This window comes from Agelaius tricolor, unplaced genomic scaffold (genome assembly GCF_023055355.1).
Source record: "Agelaius tricolor isolate 1412-34295 unplaced genomic scaffold, bAgeTri1.0.p SCAF_28, whole genome shotgun sequence".
NCBI lineage: Eukaryota > Metazoa > Chordata > Aves > Passeriformes > Icteridae > Agelaius > Agelaius tricolor.
Genome location: NW_027269288.1, coordinates 4,056,479 through 4,075,994, shown reverse-complemented (window position 1 = coordinate 4,075,994; position 19,516 = coordinate 4,056,479). Strand labels below are relative to the sequence as shown.

Below are 19,516 nucleotides of genomic sequence, written 5' to 3'. Positions count from 1 at the left end.
GAAGGCACTTTGACTCACTTTGGAATTGTGTTTTGAAGAGTTTTTCCGATTCTTGGATGTGTTTCAGCTTCAGGAACTTTCCTCCTCTTTCCATGAGAGGATATCATTAGACTGCAAGCACTGAGCTGCCTGCAGATTGTGAGAGTCAGGGACTGAACCTTCCTCACACACTGCAGTGTTCAAGAAATAGACTCCTGTAAATCCATGGTGAGCCCTGTGGCAGGGAAGAAAGATGCATCTGACTCCATGTTGTCAGAAGGCTAATTTATTACTTTATTAAAGAATACTATACTATACTAAAGAATACAGAAGGGACGCTTACACAATGCTAGAAAGATAATAGTGAAAACTGATAACTCTCTCCAGAGCCCTGACACAGCTTGGCCCCAATTGGCCAAAGACTGCAAACAACTCCCAGCAGAATGCAACGGAACAATCACCTGTGGGTGAACAATCTCCAAACACATTCCACATGTGAGCACAACACAGGAGAAGCAAATGAGATAAGAATTGTTTTCCTTTTCTCTGAGGCCTCTCCCTGCCTTTCAGCTTCCCAGGAGAAGAGCCCTGTGTGAAGGAATCCTGTTCAGGGAATGTGAATGCCACAACAGGCAGTTCCTAATGTCTGCTGTGAATTATGGGCAGAGAAGTCTCTATCTTGATGGAAGTCCCTTCAGATTCTGAACCAAGGTTCTGTGCAGTACACTGGGGACCAAACAATAACAAATTCTCTGTGTTTTCCTCTCAGGGCTGTCAGCGAATCGTGGAAGACTGGCAGAGAATATTGATGGTCCGATCTCTGGTTGTGAATCCTCATGAGGACATGAGAACTTGGCTCAAGTATGCCAGTTTGTGTGGCAAGAGTGGGAGGCTGGTGAGCATTGTCAGGCTCTGTCCTCTTCTGCAGGTTTTGGGGTGATTGGCTTTGCTGTCCTGCTTCAGCCTTGAGCATTCCTAAGTGCTTCCATTGCCCAGGTGGGATGGGCTCTCCTGTGAGGAAGAAACTAGTCAGAAATTGTTGAAATGCTGAAATTGTAACCAGCATAAAGTTCATGCTTGTAGCCAAGGTTATTTTTGTGGGATTGATATTGTACCTGAGAGCCCCTGGGCCAATTTTTCATTGCATGCTGTAACTGGAAGTTTTTATGCACTACTGGAGATTATTAATAATAGCTCTCTCTGCTAGAGCAGAGAGTCAAATCTAGAATGTGCTGTTACTGTTGAACATTACAGTCCTATTTTAACATTCATCACAAAATTCATCACCAAATACTTGAAACAGAGACTTTACACTTTCTACTGTCTTCTGAAATGAGAATTTTATGCTCTGATCCAAAGGAAGACATGGTTTATCATGTGGTACTCTATGAGTCCAGGGAGTCTGCTGTGTCTGTGTTGTATCTGGAGGGTCAGATGTACTTTTTCAGTGTAGGACAATTCTGAGGCAATATGAGCCAGAGGTAACAATGACCATTATGTTATAACCTGCTTTTTGTCTCTGCCACTTCTCCAGGCTTTGGCCCACAAGACCCTTGTGCTGCTCCTGGGAGTGGATCCCTCTCGGCAGCTGGATCACCCCCTGCCCACAGTGCATCCCCAAGTCACCTATGCATACATGAAGCACATGTGGAAGAGTGCCCGGAAGGTACAGAGCAAACTGCTTTGGTTTTGCTCAGGCTTTGTGCACTGCTAGCTCTTCATGGTCCCAACAGAACAAAAGCAAAGCTTGATATTTTCCTTTTGTTCCCCTGAAATAGAGGAACTAATTCTTTTCCTTATTGTTATTCAGATCATAAGCTTTTTATTTCCACTAAAACTCTGTAATACACAGAAAACCTGACCCTAATTTTCTTTCAAATATGGAAAGATTCTTTTTGCTAAACCAGTAGCTGGTACCCCAACAGGATTGCAGCCAGGATTAATGGTCAGTAGCAGCTCTTTGGTCCTGTGTAGGTTTTCTGCTTGACTTTTCATCCACTGTTTTGATTGCTGGGTCTCTACACTGTACCTGTGCTCAGGGTCACATGCAGAAAGAGGGAAGTAAAGGGGGGTTTATAACCAGTTTTAGAAGTGTCCTGAACAGTTTGCTGAGCAGAACTGATTGTTACTAAAGAGATTATTGGAAATTTCTAACTGAAAGGCAGCTGAAAAGCACATAGAGTTTGTCATGGGAACACTTTGGCACCAGAGAGCCCAGGGTGAATGTTTTTGACATTGCAACACAGGGAGAATTTACGTAATCAAATCCAATAAGCTTCAGACTGGATAAGTTATCTTTTTTTTTAATATACATTAAAGCCTCCATTTATCCTCATATTCTGCCACATCTTTATTTTTTCTGCCTTGGGATTGCCAGCACTGGAGCAGAGCCATTGCTGTGGGAACATTGCCACAACTAACTATTCTTTATTTGAATTAAAAAGGCAAAAGGAGCTGCTGCTAAGGCCCTGTTCTGTTGGCTCTGTAAAACAGTGAAATTCCTCTTACCCTCTTCAGTAAATGACCCCAGAAGTATGGGGGGTCTCTGTGAGGGGAACTGTGTTTTGTGGTGTTTGACTTGTGGTCAGGAAGTTGATGGACCTGGTGCAGTGGTGGAAAGCAGAATGAGAGAAGGCACAAAGATTAAGGGGGTAGGAGAACGTGTCTAAAATGAACTGTTGGGAGAATAAGGGGACCCCTTGAAGATGAGGGAAAACTGATAGCAAAATAGATGATAAATAATACATAGTTACACCTGGTGATGTGTGTAGTGTTATGTAACTGTGTGTGTTCACTTGATTTGGTATCCTAAGTAAGAAGCTGCTGATGTAGGCTGGTGTGGTGGGAAATGACCATTTTTTCTACTCAGCAGTTCAGGGTTTCTTTGTTGGCCTAAAATGGCAGTTTTCAGTACTTGTCAAATCCAGCAGGAAAAAAGCTGGCATCTAGAAGGAAACCAGCCACATGGCACTTGCAGAGCTCCACAACAGTCTTCTTAAACAACAGATCAAAATTTATATGTCAACCCTATTACATTTCTTCCAACACAGACCTTTGCCAGCAGCTGCATTCTAAGCCATATCCCACAGAAAGGATGCATACAAACTTAGGAATTTGGTTGTTCTGGAAAACTTGCAGCTTTCAGTCTTAAGTGCTCCATCTGTCAGTTTATGGCCATCAGTTTTCAATATTAATGGAAACTGAAGACCAGATTGTTGGGTGTATCTAGATATGAGAGGGGCACATAAAAAGATTCTGTAATAATTCTGTTTGCCAATATATTTTGTCTATTTTTAATGGATGTCTAGCATAACTATTTGTAAGACCATTATTTACACCACACCCCAGTCCCTTCTGTCTGGGTTACAGCTATGGAATGCACAATATTCATGTTATGAGTATGATCCTTTCTTTTATTTCACCCTGGGCTGAATGCACCATATTAATGTTATGAGTATGATCCTTTCTTTTCTTTTATTTCACCCTGGGTAATACTCTTTTTTCCTCACCACTGAGTTGTGCATGCTGATATTTGAACAGGATAGATGAGGCATTTGAGCTCAAGTGGTTTTTGTCTCTAACATAGCTCATTCCTATAGATACACAGAGGTAAATTAGGTTTCTAACTGCACATTCTGCAGTTCCTAACCTGAAATGACCTTGCAGATTGCAGGAGCTTTACTCTTAATTCTTTCCAGTGAAGCGTGCATGTGTTTTTCTGAAATCTTTATTCTTGGGTTCTCCTACCCCAGAATACTTTCCAAGGAATTTTAAAAATATATTTTCCCTCAGAATTTGGTAGGGAAAGTTGTTTTACCACGACTGCCCTGTATAATATTCTGTCAAAGGAGTAACACACATTTGAACTTCTTCAATAACTTGAGGAGAAATCCAGACTTTAATTCGTTGAAACAACTCATGGTGTGTACTTCAAGCCCAGACAAAGCTGAAAGGTTAGGAGAGAGAAGATCAGAAAGCTGCAAGTTTTCCTTCAGGCATCATTTTCTCAAATTGTCATGGGTTTGTTTTTTTGTTTGGTTTTTTGTTTTTTGATTTGGTTTTTTTTTGTGGGGGGTTGTTTGGGGATTTTTTCTATTGTAGTTTTGGGTTTGGATTTTTGGGGGGTTTTTTGTTGTTTTTTGGGGGTTTTTTTGTCTGCCCATAGCATATTATAGGTAGGCTTCTCTGGATTTGTGATCCTGTCTGTTCAGGATTGTCCTGCTCAGATACAGTTTGTAAGCTGTAAACATTTGATTGTCACAATTGCCAGGCTAAGTGCATGCTCAGCTGAAAAGGAGGTATCTCTGTGTCTCACACTGTTGTGTGGGCAGTATCAGGACATCCTCTGCTGTTGAAGCTCTCTCCCTGTGCAGGTGACTCTGTTGCTTTGGCAGAGTGCAGTTCTTGCACATCGTGTGTTGTGGTCAGTCATACCTTTGGTTCTCTCTATGACAGTGAAGGTGTGCCTGGCATTGCAAGGATGCAGTTATTTGTCCCTCACTTTAGCAGTTTCAGAGACAATAAGAATCTCTAACCTCTTAATTCATTTAGACATATTTAAAATACAAAGTGACTTTAGAGGGATATTAACGGCTGAAAAGCTTTGAAAGAAAACAAAACCGTATCTTTTTATTACTGTGAAAATCACTTCTACATTGTTTTTCTCCTTTGAGAAATGGTGTTTAAGGCCTGTGGTGCTGACTGCCTCCATCCCTTTGCAGATTGATGCGTTCCAGCACATGCAGCACTTTGTGCAGACCATGCAGCAGCAGGCCCAGCACGCCATCGCCACTGAGGACCAGCAGCACAAACAGGAGCTCCACAAACTCATGGCACGGTCAGCACGGGGCACTCTTTAGCTCTAAACTCAAACTGAAGCCTCTCCTGAAGTGCAGGGTCCCTGGGGGTGACACATTTCAGACAAAGCTCAAAGCTTTGATTAAAAGAATGGGGTTTCTCATTTAGCTGCTTTGGTGTTATGTGGTGGTGTTCACAGGGGTCCCAGGAAGAGGGAAGAGATGAGGATCTGACTCCATGTTTCAGAAGGCTTGATTTATTATTTTATGATATATATTATATTAAAATTATACTAAAAGAATAGAAGAAAGGATTTCATCAGAAGGCTTGAAAGGAAAGGAAAGAATGGAATAACAAAATCTTGTGACTGACCAGAGTCTGAAACAGCTGGGCTGTGATTGGCTATTAATTAGAAACAACCACATGAGACCAATCCCAGATGCACCTGTTGCATTCCACAGCAGCAGATAACCATTGGTTACATTTTGTTCCTGAGGCCTCTCAGCTTCTCAGGAATGTAAATCCTAAAGAAAGGATTTTCCATAAAATCCTGTGACAGCATTACATTCTTATCTACCATGTAATGTTCAGTAAATGTTACTGGAACACATCAGCCTGAACAAGCTTATATTTCTTGCTGGTGCCTGGTTGTATTTTTCCAGCCCTGGGCTCGTTGGCAGAAGCAGAGCTCTCAGCATGTCTGTTTCTCTGCTTTTCAGGAGATTTGGTCACTAGGAAAGAAACACTCCCCACACAAGCCTGGCATCTGTGTTAATGCACAGGCTGCCAAGCACAACAGCAGTGCTTTGGGCAGTAGGTGCCTAGCATGTGATGGTCTCTTACAATCCTGTTGCATAAAAACCCTTTCTTCATTTTTCTCTGTGGATCTGTAGGTGCCAGATCTATTTTTTTCAGTTTAAATTGAAGATTGCATAGTGCTTTCTATTGAAGGTTTGCTTTTTTTGAAGGGAGGTATGCACTCAATTTGCTTTTATGAGGATGGGAACCCTTGGTAAAACCATTCTCTTATTTTTTTCAGTGACTATAATGAAAAACAAATTTGTAATGATTTGCATACAGTATTTGTCTTGCACAATGCTTTCTGGAAAACTCAAAATACACAAAGGACATCCATGTCCTAACTGTGGCATTTAAAGCCTGCTGAGGGAGCAAAGTATTAAGTTTTGGGCAAACCTTGACAACCCCACCCTGCTGCAGTAAAAATATGTTGTTTTTCCTTTCCTCTAGGAGGGAATGACTTCATGGGGTTCTGGCTGGGGGAAGAACAGTTCCTCTGTGTTTGCATTGTTTGTTTGTCAGTGTTCTCCCCAGAAGGCTCATTCATGTGGTGCTCAGGACAGCTCAGCAGCTCATGTGGATGATTTTATCAGCACACACTGATGAAGTCTTTCAATGTGGCTGCTACCTACTTCTTACATTTATTTTATAACTTATACAGATGAGGAAAAAATGTTTGATCCCCACTTTTCCTCTTAAATTAAACCTTCAGCTAGTTAGTTCCACACTACAAGCAAGATGGAGATATTTTGAATCTTGCATCCACCCTGTAGGAGAGACCACCTGACTGAATTCACCACATGAAATTTTTTTAGACTCCAGACACCAAGGTAGCCTTTTAATCCAGAGGATTTGTTTTCATTTTAGCTTTTGAATCAATAATCCCTTTGCTTACCTAGGTGTTTCCTGAAACTGGGTGAGTGGCAGCTGAACCTGCAAGGCATCAATGAGAGCACCATCCCCAAAGTCTTGCAATACTACAGTGCTGCAACGGAGCACGATCGCAACTGGTACAAGGTCATTACAGAAAATTTCCAGATCCATTTTATCAAATCCCACAGTACAGGAAAGGAAGGTGTTCATTGGAAGACCTCCCTTGTTACTGCCAATAGGATTAAAAAAAAAAAAAAAACAAAACAGAACCAAAAAACAGAGAAAGTGGCTCAAGGTAACCATGAGATTTTTGTTTAGAATTTTAGCTGGTTGGTAAAACTAGGCCACAATTCAGTTTCTCTTCTTGCTTTTGGGACTCTCTCCTGTTGTTAGTTAGCAATGAAGGAGAAAGAAAATGGAAAAATTTAACTTGTTCTCAGTCAGGATACTTGAACAAGGAAAGTAGCCCTGTTGTTAATTCTCCAAAGAGCCTTTGATTTTGTGGTTGTGATATTTCAATTAATATTTGGTGCCAGATCTTCTCTGGGGCAGCCATCTCCTGTATTTTTCTCATTACACATCCCCGAGTCTTAACATACTAATTTTCATTTTAGCCTTTGAAAAATTAAGCTATATGCAAATATCATTTAATTTTTGGTACAGAGCTCATTCACTTTAATATTCAATAGGGAGCTCCAGGTCAAGAACTCAACATGATATTATTTAAGATAATAAGACAGTTCAAATGTCTTATTATCTTAAATATATAAATATATAAATACTCTATTTCCTATTTAGGCATTATGCTTCAAGAAGCATCTTTGCTTAGTAGGATCCTGCAACAGCCTATTTCAGTTAGAGAAATCAAAGCATTGTGTTGTCTGCAGAACATTACTTACTTTGCAGACACAGAAAGGTTGGATTATATCTAACACTTAGGAAGTGCCAGTTGCAGAAAGGAGTCTGACTTGTGTTCTGTCCTGTTGGCAGGCCTGGCATGCCTGGGCAGTGATGAACTTTGAAGCAGTGCTTCACTACAAACATCAAAACCAGGCCAGAGATGAGAAGAAGAAACTCCGTCACGCGAGCGGAGCCAGCATCACCAGCGCCAACACGGAGGGCAGCAACAGTGAGAGTGATGCAGAGAGCACTGAGAACAGTCCCATCCCATCCCCAGTGCAGAAAAAAGTCACTGAGGTACCCTCCTTCCTCCCTCTTCTTCTTGAGACATTGGTACTTTCTGCTTAGACACAGGAAAAAAAATCATAATCACTAAATTAACACAAATTGTTATTAGCTGTGACCTGAAGGGGCTGTCATAGGGGTACTGTGACTGTGGTCACAAGGGTTTTCAGGATGAAGAAGAGATGAGAATGTTGACTCCATGATCAGAAGGCTTGATTTATTATTTTATGATATATGTTACATTAGACTATACTAAAAAGCAATAGAAAGGAAAAGGTTTCTTCAGCAGCTAGCTAAGCTAAGAATAGAAAAGAATGAATAACAAAGATCTGTGTCTCAGACAGAGCAAGAGCCAGCTCTGCCATGAGTGGTTAGGAAATCCAAACACCCACAGGAGACCAATCATGGGTCTACCTGTTGCATTCCACAGCAGCAGATAACCATTGGTTACTTTGGTTGCTGAAACTGCAGCTTCTCACAAGGAAAAATCCTAAGAAAGGATTTTTCATGAAAGATGTCTGCGACAGGGTACAGGGCATTAACAAATTCTTCTGGTTAGGCCCTTCATGGAAGACTCTGAGGAATCTCTTTCATTTACCAGTTATAGTAAGGCTGAACAAAGTGAAGTGTAAAACCCCTTCACAGCATTTTCCCTGCCATGCTGAAAGACCTTTCTGTAGTCAAGCAAAACATAAAATCCTAGGAGCACCATGTCCTGTGAAGAGTAGGAGCAGAAGTCAGCTACAGTGGGGATTAGGTCTATATTTCCACATATTTTTTCCTCTTTCCCCTTCTTGAGTTAAGGATTCATGTGGGCTGATGTGCTTGCATAGAACTAATGCAGCAATTTCATTCCCAAAGGATTTATCCAAGACCCTCTTGATGTACACAGTCCCTGCTGTCCAAGGTTTCTTCCGATCCATTTCTCTGTCTCGAGGAAACAACCTCCAGGACACTCTAAGGTACATAATAAAGCACACAGTAAATGAAATCCAGCTGATAAGAGCACAACAGAAGGTTTCAGATTAGGTAGAACATTATTTCTGCTCTTTTTTGTTATGGTTGAATTAAGTGAATACTTTGGTCCAGGCTAATTTTTGTTGGATGGATTTTCCCTTTTTTCTGAGGGTTCTGGGAAGAAAAGTTCCTTGTAAATAGGTTTGGGGTTTTTTTTATTTGTTTGGGGGTTTTCTGGTGGGGTTTTATTTGTTGGTTAGTTGGTGGTTTTTGTTTTGTTTTGGTGGTGTGTTTGTTTGCTTGTTCCTAAGAAAAGAATTTCTCCTTTTCAGAGTCCTTACTCTGTGGTTTGACTATGGTCATTGGCCTGATGTGAATGAGGCTTTGGTAGAAGGAGTCAAGGCAATCCAAATAGACACTTGGCTGCAGGTAAATAACACATAATATATTTATATTTATATATTTTATATATATTTTTACATATATATAATATATATTATATATATTTTATATATATTATATACTAATATATAATATATCATATTAATATATATTATATAATATTATATATTAAATATATATTATATATTTTATATATAAATATTTATATATTATATATAATATAATATATTTATATTATTTTTATAATAAATATCATATTATATATTATATTTATATAATATATAATTCCTTTATTATACTATATTATTCTATACTGTGTATTGTATAGAATAATATAGTATAATACAGTATATAGTGTAATATAGAATAATATAGTAGAATAAAGGATATAGTGTAATATAGTATAGAATAATATAGTATAATAAAGTAATTAATTAGCCTTCTGCTATCAGTGGAGTCAATTCCCCTCACCATTCTCCCCCTCTCTGGGGCTGCCTGCAGGTGCCCCAGGCAGGAGTATCAGGAGTGTTTATTGTCCCTCTCCTGCTGCAGGTGATCCCCCAGCTGATTGCCAGGATTGACACCCCTCGGCCGCTGGTGGGGCGCCTCATCCACCAACTGCTCACGGACATCGGGCGCTACCACCCGCAGGTGAGCCCGGCCTCAGGGCAGGAGCTCTCAGTGCCCGCCCAGGGAGTCACTGCAGTGATGGCAGCGAGGGTGGGGACAGTTTCTGTTGCTGCTGCTGCCACCTCAGCACTTCTTATAAAAAGGGAGGGAGGTGAATGAGCCATGCAGCCTGGGAAGAACTCTTTGTCTAATGTGATTGAATGTCTGCTGGGCAGTGCAAATCACCTTAAATGTCGAAGAACCTTCCTCACAGGTTTTATGGAAATTTCTTTCCATAGTGTGGAATATCACAAAATCCTATGACCTGGTTTTGTTCTTCCAGTTTGAAAGAGGCTCTCAATGTCGTTCTGCTATTCAGTGAATTAAAGTCTTGACAGCCTGTTGTTGGATCAGAAGACTTTCAGTAGTAAATTCCTATCACTGCTTTTCACAAGCAAGCTTGCTTCCTCCTGTTGATCCCTAAGGCTGCTGTTTGTTAATGCTTTGCTAATTATTTAAGTTTATGTAGCTCTTCTTGGGGTTCTAAATTATTATTGGTTGCTGTCCCTTGCAGGCTTTGATCTATCCTTTGACTGTGGCCTCTAAATCTACCACCACTGCTCGACACAATGCTGCAAATAAGATCCTGAAAAACATGTGTGAGCATAGCAACACCCTGGTGCAGCAGGCAATGATGGTGAGTGCTCAGTGTAGCATTAAGTGTGTTATGTTGGATGGATGGATGTCAGTTCTAGTAACACAAAATGACTATTCATTGTCAATTCTCTGCAAGTGTAATTAATTTGAGGTATTTGCAACTGGTAGAAATTACAGTATTCGTGTAATTTCCAGAGAATGCTTCCATTTTACTATAATTCACACACTGAGTTTTTGTGTTCCCTTATGAATAAATTTAGAGAAGAAATACATGAAAAACCTTTGCTCCATAAAGAGGTGGTTTTGCTTAACGGGAAGTAGAAACAAAACTTACTGAGCATAGCATAGAAAGAGTATTATAATTAATTTGATAAAGATTTTTATGAATAAATGAAAAATAATGCTTTCAGGCCAAGCTGCATAAGCATGTAGAAAATTTCAAAGGTAACAAATAAGGTGAGAAAAGCCTGGTCAGCTTCTTACAGAAAAAATGTGCCATCATTATGGTTATAGAAAATTTCAAAGGTAACAAATAAGGTGAGAAAAGCCTGGTCAGCTTCTTACAGAAAAAATGTGCCATCACTATGTTAGTTCTTGTGGCTCCCTCTGGCTTCCAGGAACAAATATTTCATAACATTAGAGAAGAGAGGAGTTTTGCAATTTTAAGTCAGCAGCCAGTCCCAGGGATTTCTTTGGACATTTAATCTTTTTTTCTGTCTAAAACAGGTGAGTGAAGAGCTAATTCGTGTGGCCATCCTGTGGCATGAGATGTGGCATGAAGGGTTGGAAGAAGCATCTCGTCTGTATTTTGGAGAAAGAAATGTAAAGGGAATGTTTGAGGTGCTGGAACCACTTCATGCAATGATGGAGCGAGGGCCTCAGACTTTAAAGGAGACATCCTTCAATCAGGTATCAGCAAATGGCCCAGAGCTGTTCTTCAGGACAGCCACCTGCCCCAGATGTGTTACAAGAACCTTTGCCATTTAACACAAAAAGTGAATCTCTTGGGACTCATTCTGTTAGCTGCAGATTTCATTATTGATGTTTATCTTCAGATCTGTGTCACTTTTGGTGACTATAAGATGCCAGATTGCCCTGGAGTCTTGTATTGGCAGGGTGTCTGATAGGGACTAAAAAAGGATGACTGCTCTGCTGTTAATTATTCTGTTTTGATCACAGTAAACACTAGCACAGATAACAGAGAATTCACTGAGCTTGTAAGCCTGCTGTTAAAGGGTGATTCTGAGCATTCAATTCCTCCTATAATGAAGTCTACTTGTGAGCAATGTTGTTTGATAAATTCAATGCAGATCTTGGATCAGGAATTTCTAGATCTGCTATAAAAAATGCTATAAATTTCTGATCTGCTATAAAAATGTGAGATCAAGTATTTGTAGTGCAATTTGAAAAGAGACTCTGATGATCTTTGTAGGTGTTAAGTGGTCTCCACCTGTTACACTACAGCCTGTTGAAATTCATTTTTCTGTTGTTTGAATCCCTAGGCCTATGGCAGAGATCTCATGGAAGCTCAGGAGTGGTGCAGGAAGTATATGAAATCAGGAAATGTCAAAGATTTAACTCAGGCTTGGGATCTCTATTACCACGTGTTCCGACGTATCTCAAAGCAGCTGCCGCAGGTGAGGGGGGAAATTCAGATTTTTTGTGGGTCATACAGTGGAAGCTGTCAGTACCAACCTTTGCTTTATGTTTGCTGGTTATTCAAAACATACTAATTAGGTATTCTGGAAATAACTGCATAGGGTTTGCTGCAAATTTGGTGTTTATGTAGCACTTCCTGCAAGTACCTGAAGTATTTTGGTCACGACCTGAACTGTTTTAGGTCTCTTGACAGCATGAGCTCTTCAGGTGCTTCTGTGAAATTTGAACTGAAGTTCTAAGGGGTTGTATTTCTTTTGGTTTTGGTAGCTCACTTCTTTGGAGCTACAGTATGTGTCACCAAAACTCTTCAGGTGCTTCTGTGAAATTTGAACTGAAGTTCTAAGGGGTTGTATTTCTTTTGGTTTTGGTAGCTCACTTCTTTGGAGCTACAGTATGTGTCACCAAAACTCTTCAGGTGCTTCTGTGAAATTTGAACTGAAGTTCTAAGGGGTTGTATTTCTTTTGGTTTTGGTAGCTCACTTCTTTGGAGCTACAGTATGTGTCACCAAAACTCTTAATGTGCCGGGATCTGGAATTGGCAGTGCCAGGAACGTACGACCCCAACCAGCCGATCATACGGATCCAGTCCATCGCTCCTTCACTGCAGGTCATCACCTCCAAGCAGAGACCCAGGAAGCTGACACTAATGGGTAAGAGAGAGCAGTTTCCACTTTGTTATTCCAGTATTTCAACAGTTGTTGCTCTTAGGTCCAATTATGTATTTACCTGGTAAAACCTGTACAACTTTTCCTTTCAGATGAAGTTTTTCTTAATCTGTCTGATGTAGCCATGATATTTTCTGAAAAATCCTTTCCTTAGGATTTCTTTCTCCTGAGAAGCTGAGAGGCATCAGGAACAAAATGTAACCAATGGTTGTCTGCTGCTGTGGGATGCCACAGGTGCAGCTGGGATTGGCCCATGTTGGTTGTTTCTAATTAATGGCCAATCACAGTCCAGCTGTCTGGACTGTCTCAGTCAGTCACAAGCCTTTGTTATTCATTCTTTCTTTTTCTATTCTTAGCCAGCCTTCTGATGAAATCCTTTCTTCTATTCTTTTAGTATAGTTTTAATATAATATATATCATAAAATAATAAATCAAGCCTTCTGAAACATGGAGTCAGATCCTCATCTCTTGCCTCATCCTCAGACCCCTGTGAACACTGTCTGACTGCCGTGATTTTCCAGTTTTGGGTGCATATATGTTTATTCCTGTCAGTTTATTCAATGAGAATAAACTTTTGTGCCCTAATTCTTTTGCAGGAAGCAATGGGCATGAGTTTGTATTCCTTCTGAAAGGCCACGAAGACCTTCGCCAAGATGAAAGAGTGATGCAGCTTTTTGGCTTGGTCAACACTCTGTTAGCAAATGACCCAACTTCTCTTCGTAAAAACCTCAGGTGTGTGCTCTGCATAATCACTGAAAATGCTTGTGCTTATGTGACTCCTTACACTGGTGCAGCTTTGCAAGTAAACCTTGACACAAGCAGTGGTTTTGGGAAGAGATGGCAAATCTTGGAACTAAGCTAATTAAAAAGAAAACCAGCGCTCATAGAATTCAAACATGGAGGAAATGTATCAGAGGGGATGGTTTGTTTTATTTAATTGAAGTGCTATCTTGTAAATTGTTATGGTTTTTGAAGCAATGCCTATTTCAAGACACCTTGAGCACTGCCTTAGGAGCCTGAGAATGGGGTTTTGCCAAAGATTTTTATTATAGTCACTAAATAGCTTGGTGAAGAGTCACTGAGTGCAATTCTGCAGTGTCTTTCAAGCAAGAACACATCAAATATCATGTTCAAATAACAGATCATTGTGGGTGACATAACATGTACCTTCTGAAAGCAGCCTTTCAGTGAAAACCACATAAACTTTGAGCTTGTCTGCAGATTACCTGGCAACAATCTGTGCAAAATGGATGTTTGAAGTCTGTTTGAAAAGACAAGCAGAGCAACTATTGACAAATTTGGACCAGAATCAGATTTAACAGTAGTTGTTTTAAGCATCTCAAATATTAAATCACAATATGCAACAATTTGAGCTGTGATTCTCCATTTTTCCCATAGCATCCAGAGATATGCTGTTATTCCACTGTCCACAAATTCAGGCTTAATTGGCTGGGTGCCCCACTGTGACACCCTGCACGCACTCATCCGAGACTACAGGGAGAAGAAAAAGATCCTGCTCAACATCGAGCACCGCATCATGCTCAGGGTAAGGGGCAAAGCTGGCACAGGGTTTGGTCCATTCTTATAGCACACCAGTGTTTTAGTGAAGGAAAATGGTGCAAGGCTTCTTCCTCTGCCTCTTTTCTGGTTGTGACAATAAATAAGAAATGTTTAGATAAGAGTTTGTGATCACAAGTTGTTGCCATTTGGTAAGTGAGGTGTGTTTGGAAATGTGCATGGCTGTGAAGTGCTCATACAAGGTGCTGTGCTGCTGGCATTCCAAACATTGTGTCTAAGCAGCAGGACCAAATTTGGACAGATTGGAGAAACTGAACAGGACTAGAAAATTTGAAATTTCCTGCCAAAAAGGAAAGCGTTTGCCAGCCCTGAAGACTTATTTGGATAATGGTTTTTTGAAAAATACTTACCTGTGCAGATTTTTAGTTAAATGGGGCTGTGGGCTACTGACTTTGTGGATACTAAATCATTGCTATCCCATTTAAAAACAATTCTTCACTGTTGTGTGATTATCTCACTGTGTTTGAAACATACTGGTCAGTCTACAAATAATTGAAGTATAAACTTGATATGAAATAATTTATGATTACTGTGTTTCTCACAGTACAACCAGAAGCTACTGGAAGTGACTTTTTAATTTGCTGAATGTCACTTCTGAATTATAGATGGCTCCAGACTATGACCACCTGACTCTGATGCAGAAAGTAGAAGTATTTGAACATGCTGTCAATAACACAGCTGGGGATGACCTTGCCAAACTGCTGTGGTTGAAAAGTCCAAGCTCAGAGGTGAGTGCAGCACACAAGAACTGGCAAACAGCAGAGTGTGTAATTATCTTCTGTGCAGAATGAGTGAGAGATGGAGTTTATTTATCCTAAAGCCCAGCAGAATCACTGCAGAACATGGATCCACACATGTATCCCCACACATGTATCCCCACACATGTATCCCCACACATGTATCCCCACACATGTATCCCCACACATGTATCCCCACACCAGGGGCCTTCCAAGGCTCAGAGCACAAGGCTGGAAATTTTAGTCTCCATATACTCTGCAGGGAGAGCAAAGCAGAAGCCCCAGAATATATTCTCTTAATAACTCAGACATTAATTCAAGGGCACAGAGTGTTTGAACCCCCTGAAATTACAGAGTATCCAAGCATATCACAGTTCTGCTTTGTGCAAAACACAAATGGTTAATGCCTCAATTATAATCCAAACTGAAGCATGCAACATTCCTGCCTGGCTTTTTTTATTTTGTGCCCACTTGTAGGTGTGGTTTGACAGAAGAACAAATTACACCCGGTCCCTGGCTGTGATGTCAATGGTTGGGTACATTCTGGGCCTTGGGGACAGGTAAGTAAAGCTGTAAAGGTTTCTTTGCTTTAAAAGCACAGATTGTGAAGGCCTGGCAGTTCATTCCTGAATCTGTTCTTGTGATAATGTCTTCCATTGTGGTTACTGCTGAGTTGTAGTGATGCCATCTTTTAGGTCTGTATTTTATATATATATATATATATATATATGCTGTTATTTTCAGCACTACAGGTATGAGATTCAGTTTGTGTATCTTGAGTAAAAGTAAGAACTTCTTCCTTTTTGAAATCAATACACATGGAACTACATTATGGACCACAAGTTCTAATTTTGCCATTTTGCAGAAAGGGAAATCTTTCTCCATCCATTTTATTAACAATATAACTTCCAAAATACTTTTGGAAGACAATGTATATTTGATTTTAAAATCTGTAATGCAAAACCAGCTAAACCCTTAAATGTTTTAATAGCAAGAGCTCTTATTTCTGGACTTTAAAGTCTCTAACACGAAGTTATAAACCTTTGAAAATTGAATTAAGACAAAATTGGAAGATGTAAGCATGAATTCAGCACTGTAGTTTTGCTAGTCTGGATTGATTTTCTTCTCTGTTGGTGGTAAAACAATTTGTGTTACTTCAAGTGCAGCATAATGTATTACATTTTTCTATACTAAAAAAAAAGAAAAATCATAAAACAAGTGGAAAAATTTATCCTAACTGAAAAATAAACATTCATAAACATCCATATCCAAGACATGCACTGATCATTCTTGTCCAGGAGGTTATTTATCTTCCAAGGTGAGAAGATCTCTTACTTGTGAGAGGTAATTACAAAATACACTGTCAGGAAGGTTTCCTGTTCATGCTGAGATTGAAGATCTCAGACAAGCAAGCTACCACTGGCTGTTCTTGTTCATGGAGATAAATATATTGAGGCTGCTGTGATTTACTTTGGGTTTTTTAATGGTCTGTCACTTGTGGTTTGTTTTTTCTTCCACTCCTTCACCAAAGACACCCTTCCAATCTGATGTTAGACAGACTGAGTGGAAAAATCCTGCACATCGACTTTGGGGACTGTTTTGAGGTAAGTCCTTGTATTTGGACATGACATTTTCAGTAACATTTCACATTTTCTGGTGGAGCAGAAATTCATCTATAAGCCAGGACAAACTGACCTTGAAGTCTGATCCTGGGCAAACCCTTTGGCTCTCTTTTGAGCCTGTCTTTATCTGTCTATAAAATAATAGACACTTTATTTCAGAAGCATGTTGTGGGGATTAGCTGATCACTGGAACAAGCAAAGAAGTGTTAATGGAAGTTTCATGGAAGTGTCCATGAAATTTCACTTCCATGAAATTTCTTGGAGCAATTTAAGCTGCTGATAGGCAGTCTGTGCTGCTGGGCACATGCTTGAGTTTTCCCTTGGTTATCAAGTTTATCATCCAGCTTCTCCGAGCAATTTGTGAAAACTGAGGAACATAAAGCTGTGACTTTATTTCCTATTTGGAAGAAAACCTTCAAGATTGTAGCAAAAAGATCCCAGTACTTAATACCTTTTAAAAAGTAAGTTAACTATTAATTTACTTGTTCTCCATCATCATGTGTTTAGGTTGCAATGACAAGAGAAAAGTTCCCTGAGAAGATTCCATTTAGATTAACAAGGATGCTGACAAATGCTATGGAGGTGAGCATTCCCTCTGACTTGGAGGGGACTGTTCCTAGGGAAAATGGCAACCATTTCTCAGTTTCTCCTGTATTTCTTTTGTTGTGGCTAAACTTTATCACTCCTTAAGAACCTGAGGTGTTAATATTTCAGCTTGGTTTTCTGTGAGTTAAAACATCACCTGTGCTACCTGCAGTACATTACAGTGGAAAGCAACTTTTTAGTTAGAAAATAAACTACCCTGAAATTCCTCCAATTTCTTAGCCTTAGTTTTTCCCCATTTCAAATAGCTGTTTCTATCAAGCAGACCCAATCAGTTGCATGGTACTTTACAAAGATCATCCTCATGGACAAGAGAGCTTCTTAGTTTGTAATTAACTTATGTCTTGTTCTCTTAATGAGCAAAGCATAGAGAACTCCAGTTCCAAGCTACTTCCTGCTCCCTGAGTGTTGGGGTTGTACTTGTAGAGTGAACAAAGGTGTTGATTCATTTCTTTTTCTTCCAAAGGTGACAGGCCTCGATGGGAACTACAGAATCACCTGTCACACAGTGATGGAAGTGCTGCGTGAACACAAGGACAGCGTCATGGCTGTGCTGGAAGCCTTTGTGTATGATCCCTTATTGAACTGGAGATTGATGGACAGTAAGTGATTCTGATAAAATAGTGACAGCAAGAGAATATGCATCCAAGAAATCCAGCAGCCTGAGATCCAGAGTGTTTTTAAACAATCTGATTAACTGGTAGTTTGCATGTGCTATTTCTGCGTGCACACAGTCTTAGGGATTTTAATATGAAATTACAGCAGTGATTAGGAGATGGAAATTATTTTCAGGTGACATCAAAGCTGGAGAAGGAGAAAGGCAACCAAATCTGTATTGTTTGTGGACAAATTTGCTGTGAAACACTGAAACTGCAGTTCATCCTTTCCAACTCCTTGTTTTCTTGCAGCAAATACAAAAGGCAATAAGCGCTCACGAACAAGGACAGACTCCTACTCAACCAGTCAGTCAGTAGGTGAGTAGAAAAGATGGAAGATGTCACAAATATGCTCTTCAAATTAGCTGATTAGCAGTCTTGCTAATGTTTCCAGAAGAATATTTCAGCTGCTTTTAAGCTTCATATTTCTGCTTTTGTGTTTTCATGTTATTTTCAATAGAAATGTTGGACAGTGTGGAATTGGGCGAGACATCCCATAAAAAAACTGGAACCACAGTGCCTGAATCCATCCATTCCTTCAGTGAGTTTCACTGTTGTTTCTATACTGATCCAGAAACTGTTCTTAGATCAGAAAATTTTATCATGATCCAAATGCAATTATATGAGATGGGACAGATAGAGTCTCTTGTCAGCATAAAAATGATCTGTGTTCTCAACTCCCACAAAGAGTTGTATCTGTAGAAAATGCATCTAGGTTTGCTCTCAAAGTAGTGTTTGGAAAGGACACATCTAACAGCAGTACAAATGTTTTTATTGCTCAGATGAAGTGCTTATTCTGGGTCCTATTTCTCTCTTTTAGTAGGAGATGGTCTGGTGAAGCCAGAGGCTCTAAATAAGAAGGCAATTCAGATCATCAACAGGGTTCGAGATAAGCTCACTGGTGAGTGTTTAGTTTTGTTTATAGAAAAGAAACTTAAAATCTGATGGATCAGCACTATCCTTAGTGTTTGTATTTTGTATTAAACCTTTAATTTAACCTATTCTGATTAAGTGGATGAAGCCATTTTCCTGGTTTTGTCCAAAACCCAAGTACTGTGCCTGCATTAAGATACAAATAAGTCAGATTTGAAAAGTACAGAGGTGTTTGTAACTACAAAGACTTAATATTCTACATGTATTAGCTTGTTAGTGGAAGTAGAATTTCTACTGTCCTGGCTTCATAGTTAGCAACATTTAGCTGCAAAACTTTACACTTTTAAAGTTTATAAGAAACTACACCCCACTTGCCAAGTAATGTACTTGAAGGGATTAGGACCAGGATTTGTGACTCCTTTCATGGTTTTTTTCACCCTTTAATTTCAAAGGTCGAGACTTCTCTCATGATGAAACTCTTGATGTACCCACACAAGTAGAACTGCTCATTAAACAAGCAACTTCCCATGAGAACCTGTGCCAGTGCTACATTGGATGGTGAGTTTGTCACTCAGCTAACCTGGCAAAACTCCTCTGGAATAGTCTGAGCAGGGAACTGCTAAAGAGAACCTCACTTGAGCAGTTTATTTGTAGGAGCCACAGCACATACTGCATCTGATCTGGTAGATTCTGCAAGCCCATGGCAATAGACATAGACAGTCTCTAGGAAATTTGCTGTTGTAAATAGTGACAAGGATTTTACATTTTAAATGTTTGAAATAAGGAATGTGGTGGTCAGTGCTTTCAGCTACACTGAAGGATAAAACAAAGATGATTTAGTATCATTTTGAGAGTTAGATAACTTA

At 39.8% G+C, this 19,516-nt stretch overlaps 1 protein-coding gene across 4 annotated transcripts in view; it reads left to right on the top strand.

The window, feature by feature from the left end:
- MTOR (mechanistic target of rapamycin kinase) overlaps positions 1-19,516 on the top strand; it is a 74,536-nt gene that overhangs the window by 53,865 nt on the left and 1,155 nt on the right. For 3 of the 4 annotated variants that reach the window (XM_071448791.1, XM_071448793.1, XM_071448794.1), the window contains exons 35-57: positions 749-874; positions 1,514-1,645; positions 4,701-4,816; positions 6,474-6,591; positions 7,438-7,644; positions 8,494-8,594; positions 8,922-9,018; positions 9,544-9,642; positions 10,175-10,297; positions 10,984-11,166; positions 11,760-11,894; positions 12,392-12,566; positions 13,178-13,313; positions 13,980-14,127; positions 14,765-14,887; positions 15,374-15,456; positions 16,428-16,500; positions 17,026-17,100; positions 17,588-17,723; positions 18,030-18,095; positions 18,238-18,318; positions 18,598-18,678; positions 19,103-19,208. In XM_071448791.1, the coding sequence (XP_071304892.1) occupies positions 749-874; positions 1,514-1,645; positions 4,701-4,816; positions 6,474-6,591; positions 7,438-7,644; positions 8,494-8,594; positions 8,922-9,018; positions 9,544-9,642; positions 10,175-10,297; positions 10,984-11,166; positions 11,760-11,894; positions 12,392-12,566; positions 13,178-13,313; positions 13,980-14,127; positions 14,765-14,887; positions 15,374-15,456; positions 16,428-16,500; positions 17,026-17,100; positions 17,588-17,723; positions 18,030-18,095; positions 18,238-18,318; positions 18,598-18,678; positions 19,103-19,208 (2,720 nt within the window). The remainder of the gene's footprint in view (positions 1-748; positions 875-1,513; positions 1,646-4,700; positions 4,817-6,473; positions 6,592-7,437; positions 7,645-8,493; positions 8,595-8,921; positions 9,019-9,543; positions 9,643-10,174; positions 10,298-10,983; positions 11,167-11,759; positions 11,895-12,391; positions 12,567-13,177; positions 13,314-13,979; positions 14,128-14,764; positions 14,888-15,373; positions 15,457-16,427; positions 16,501-17,025; positions 17,101-17,587; positions 17,724-18,029; positions 18,096-18,237; positions 18,319-18,597; positions 18,679-19,102; positions 19,209-19,516) is intronic. The other variant, XM_071448795.1, reaches the window with a different exon arrangement.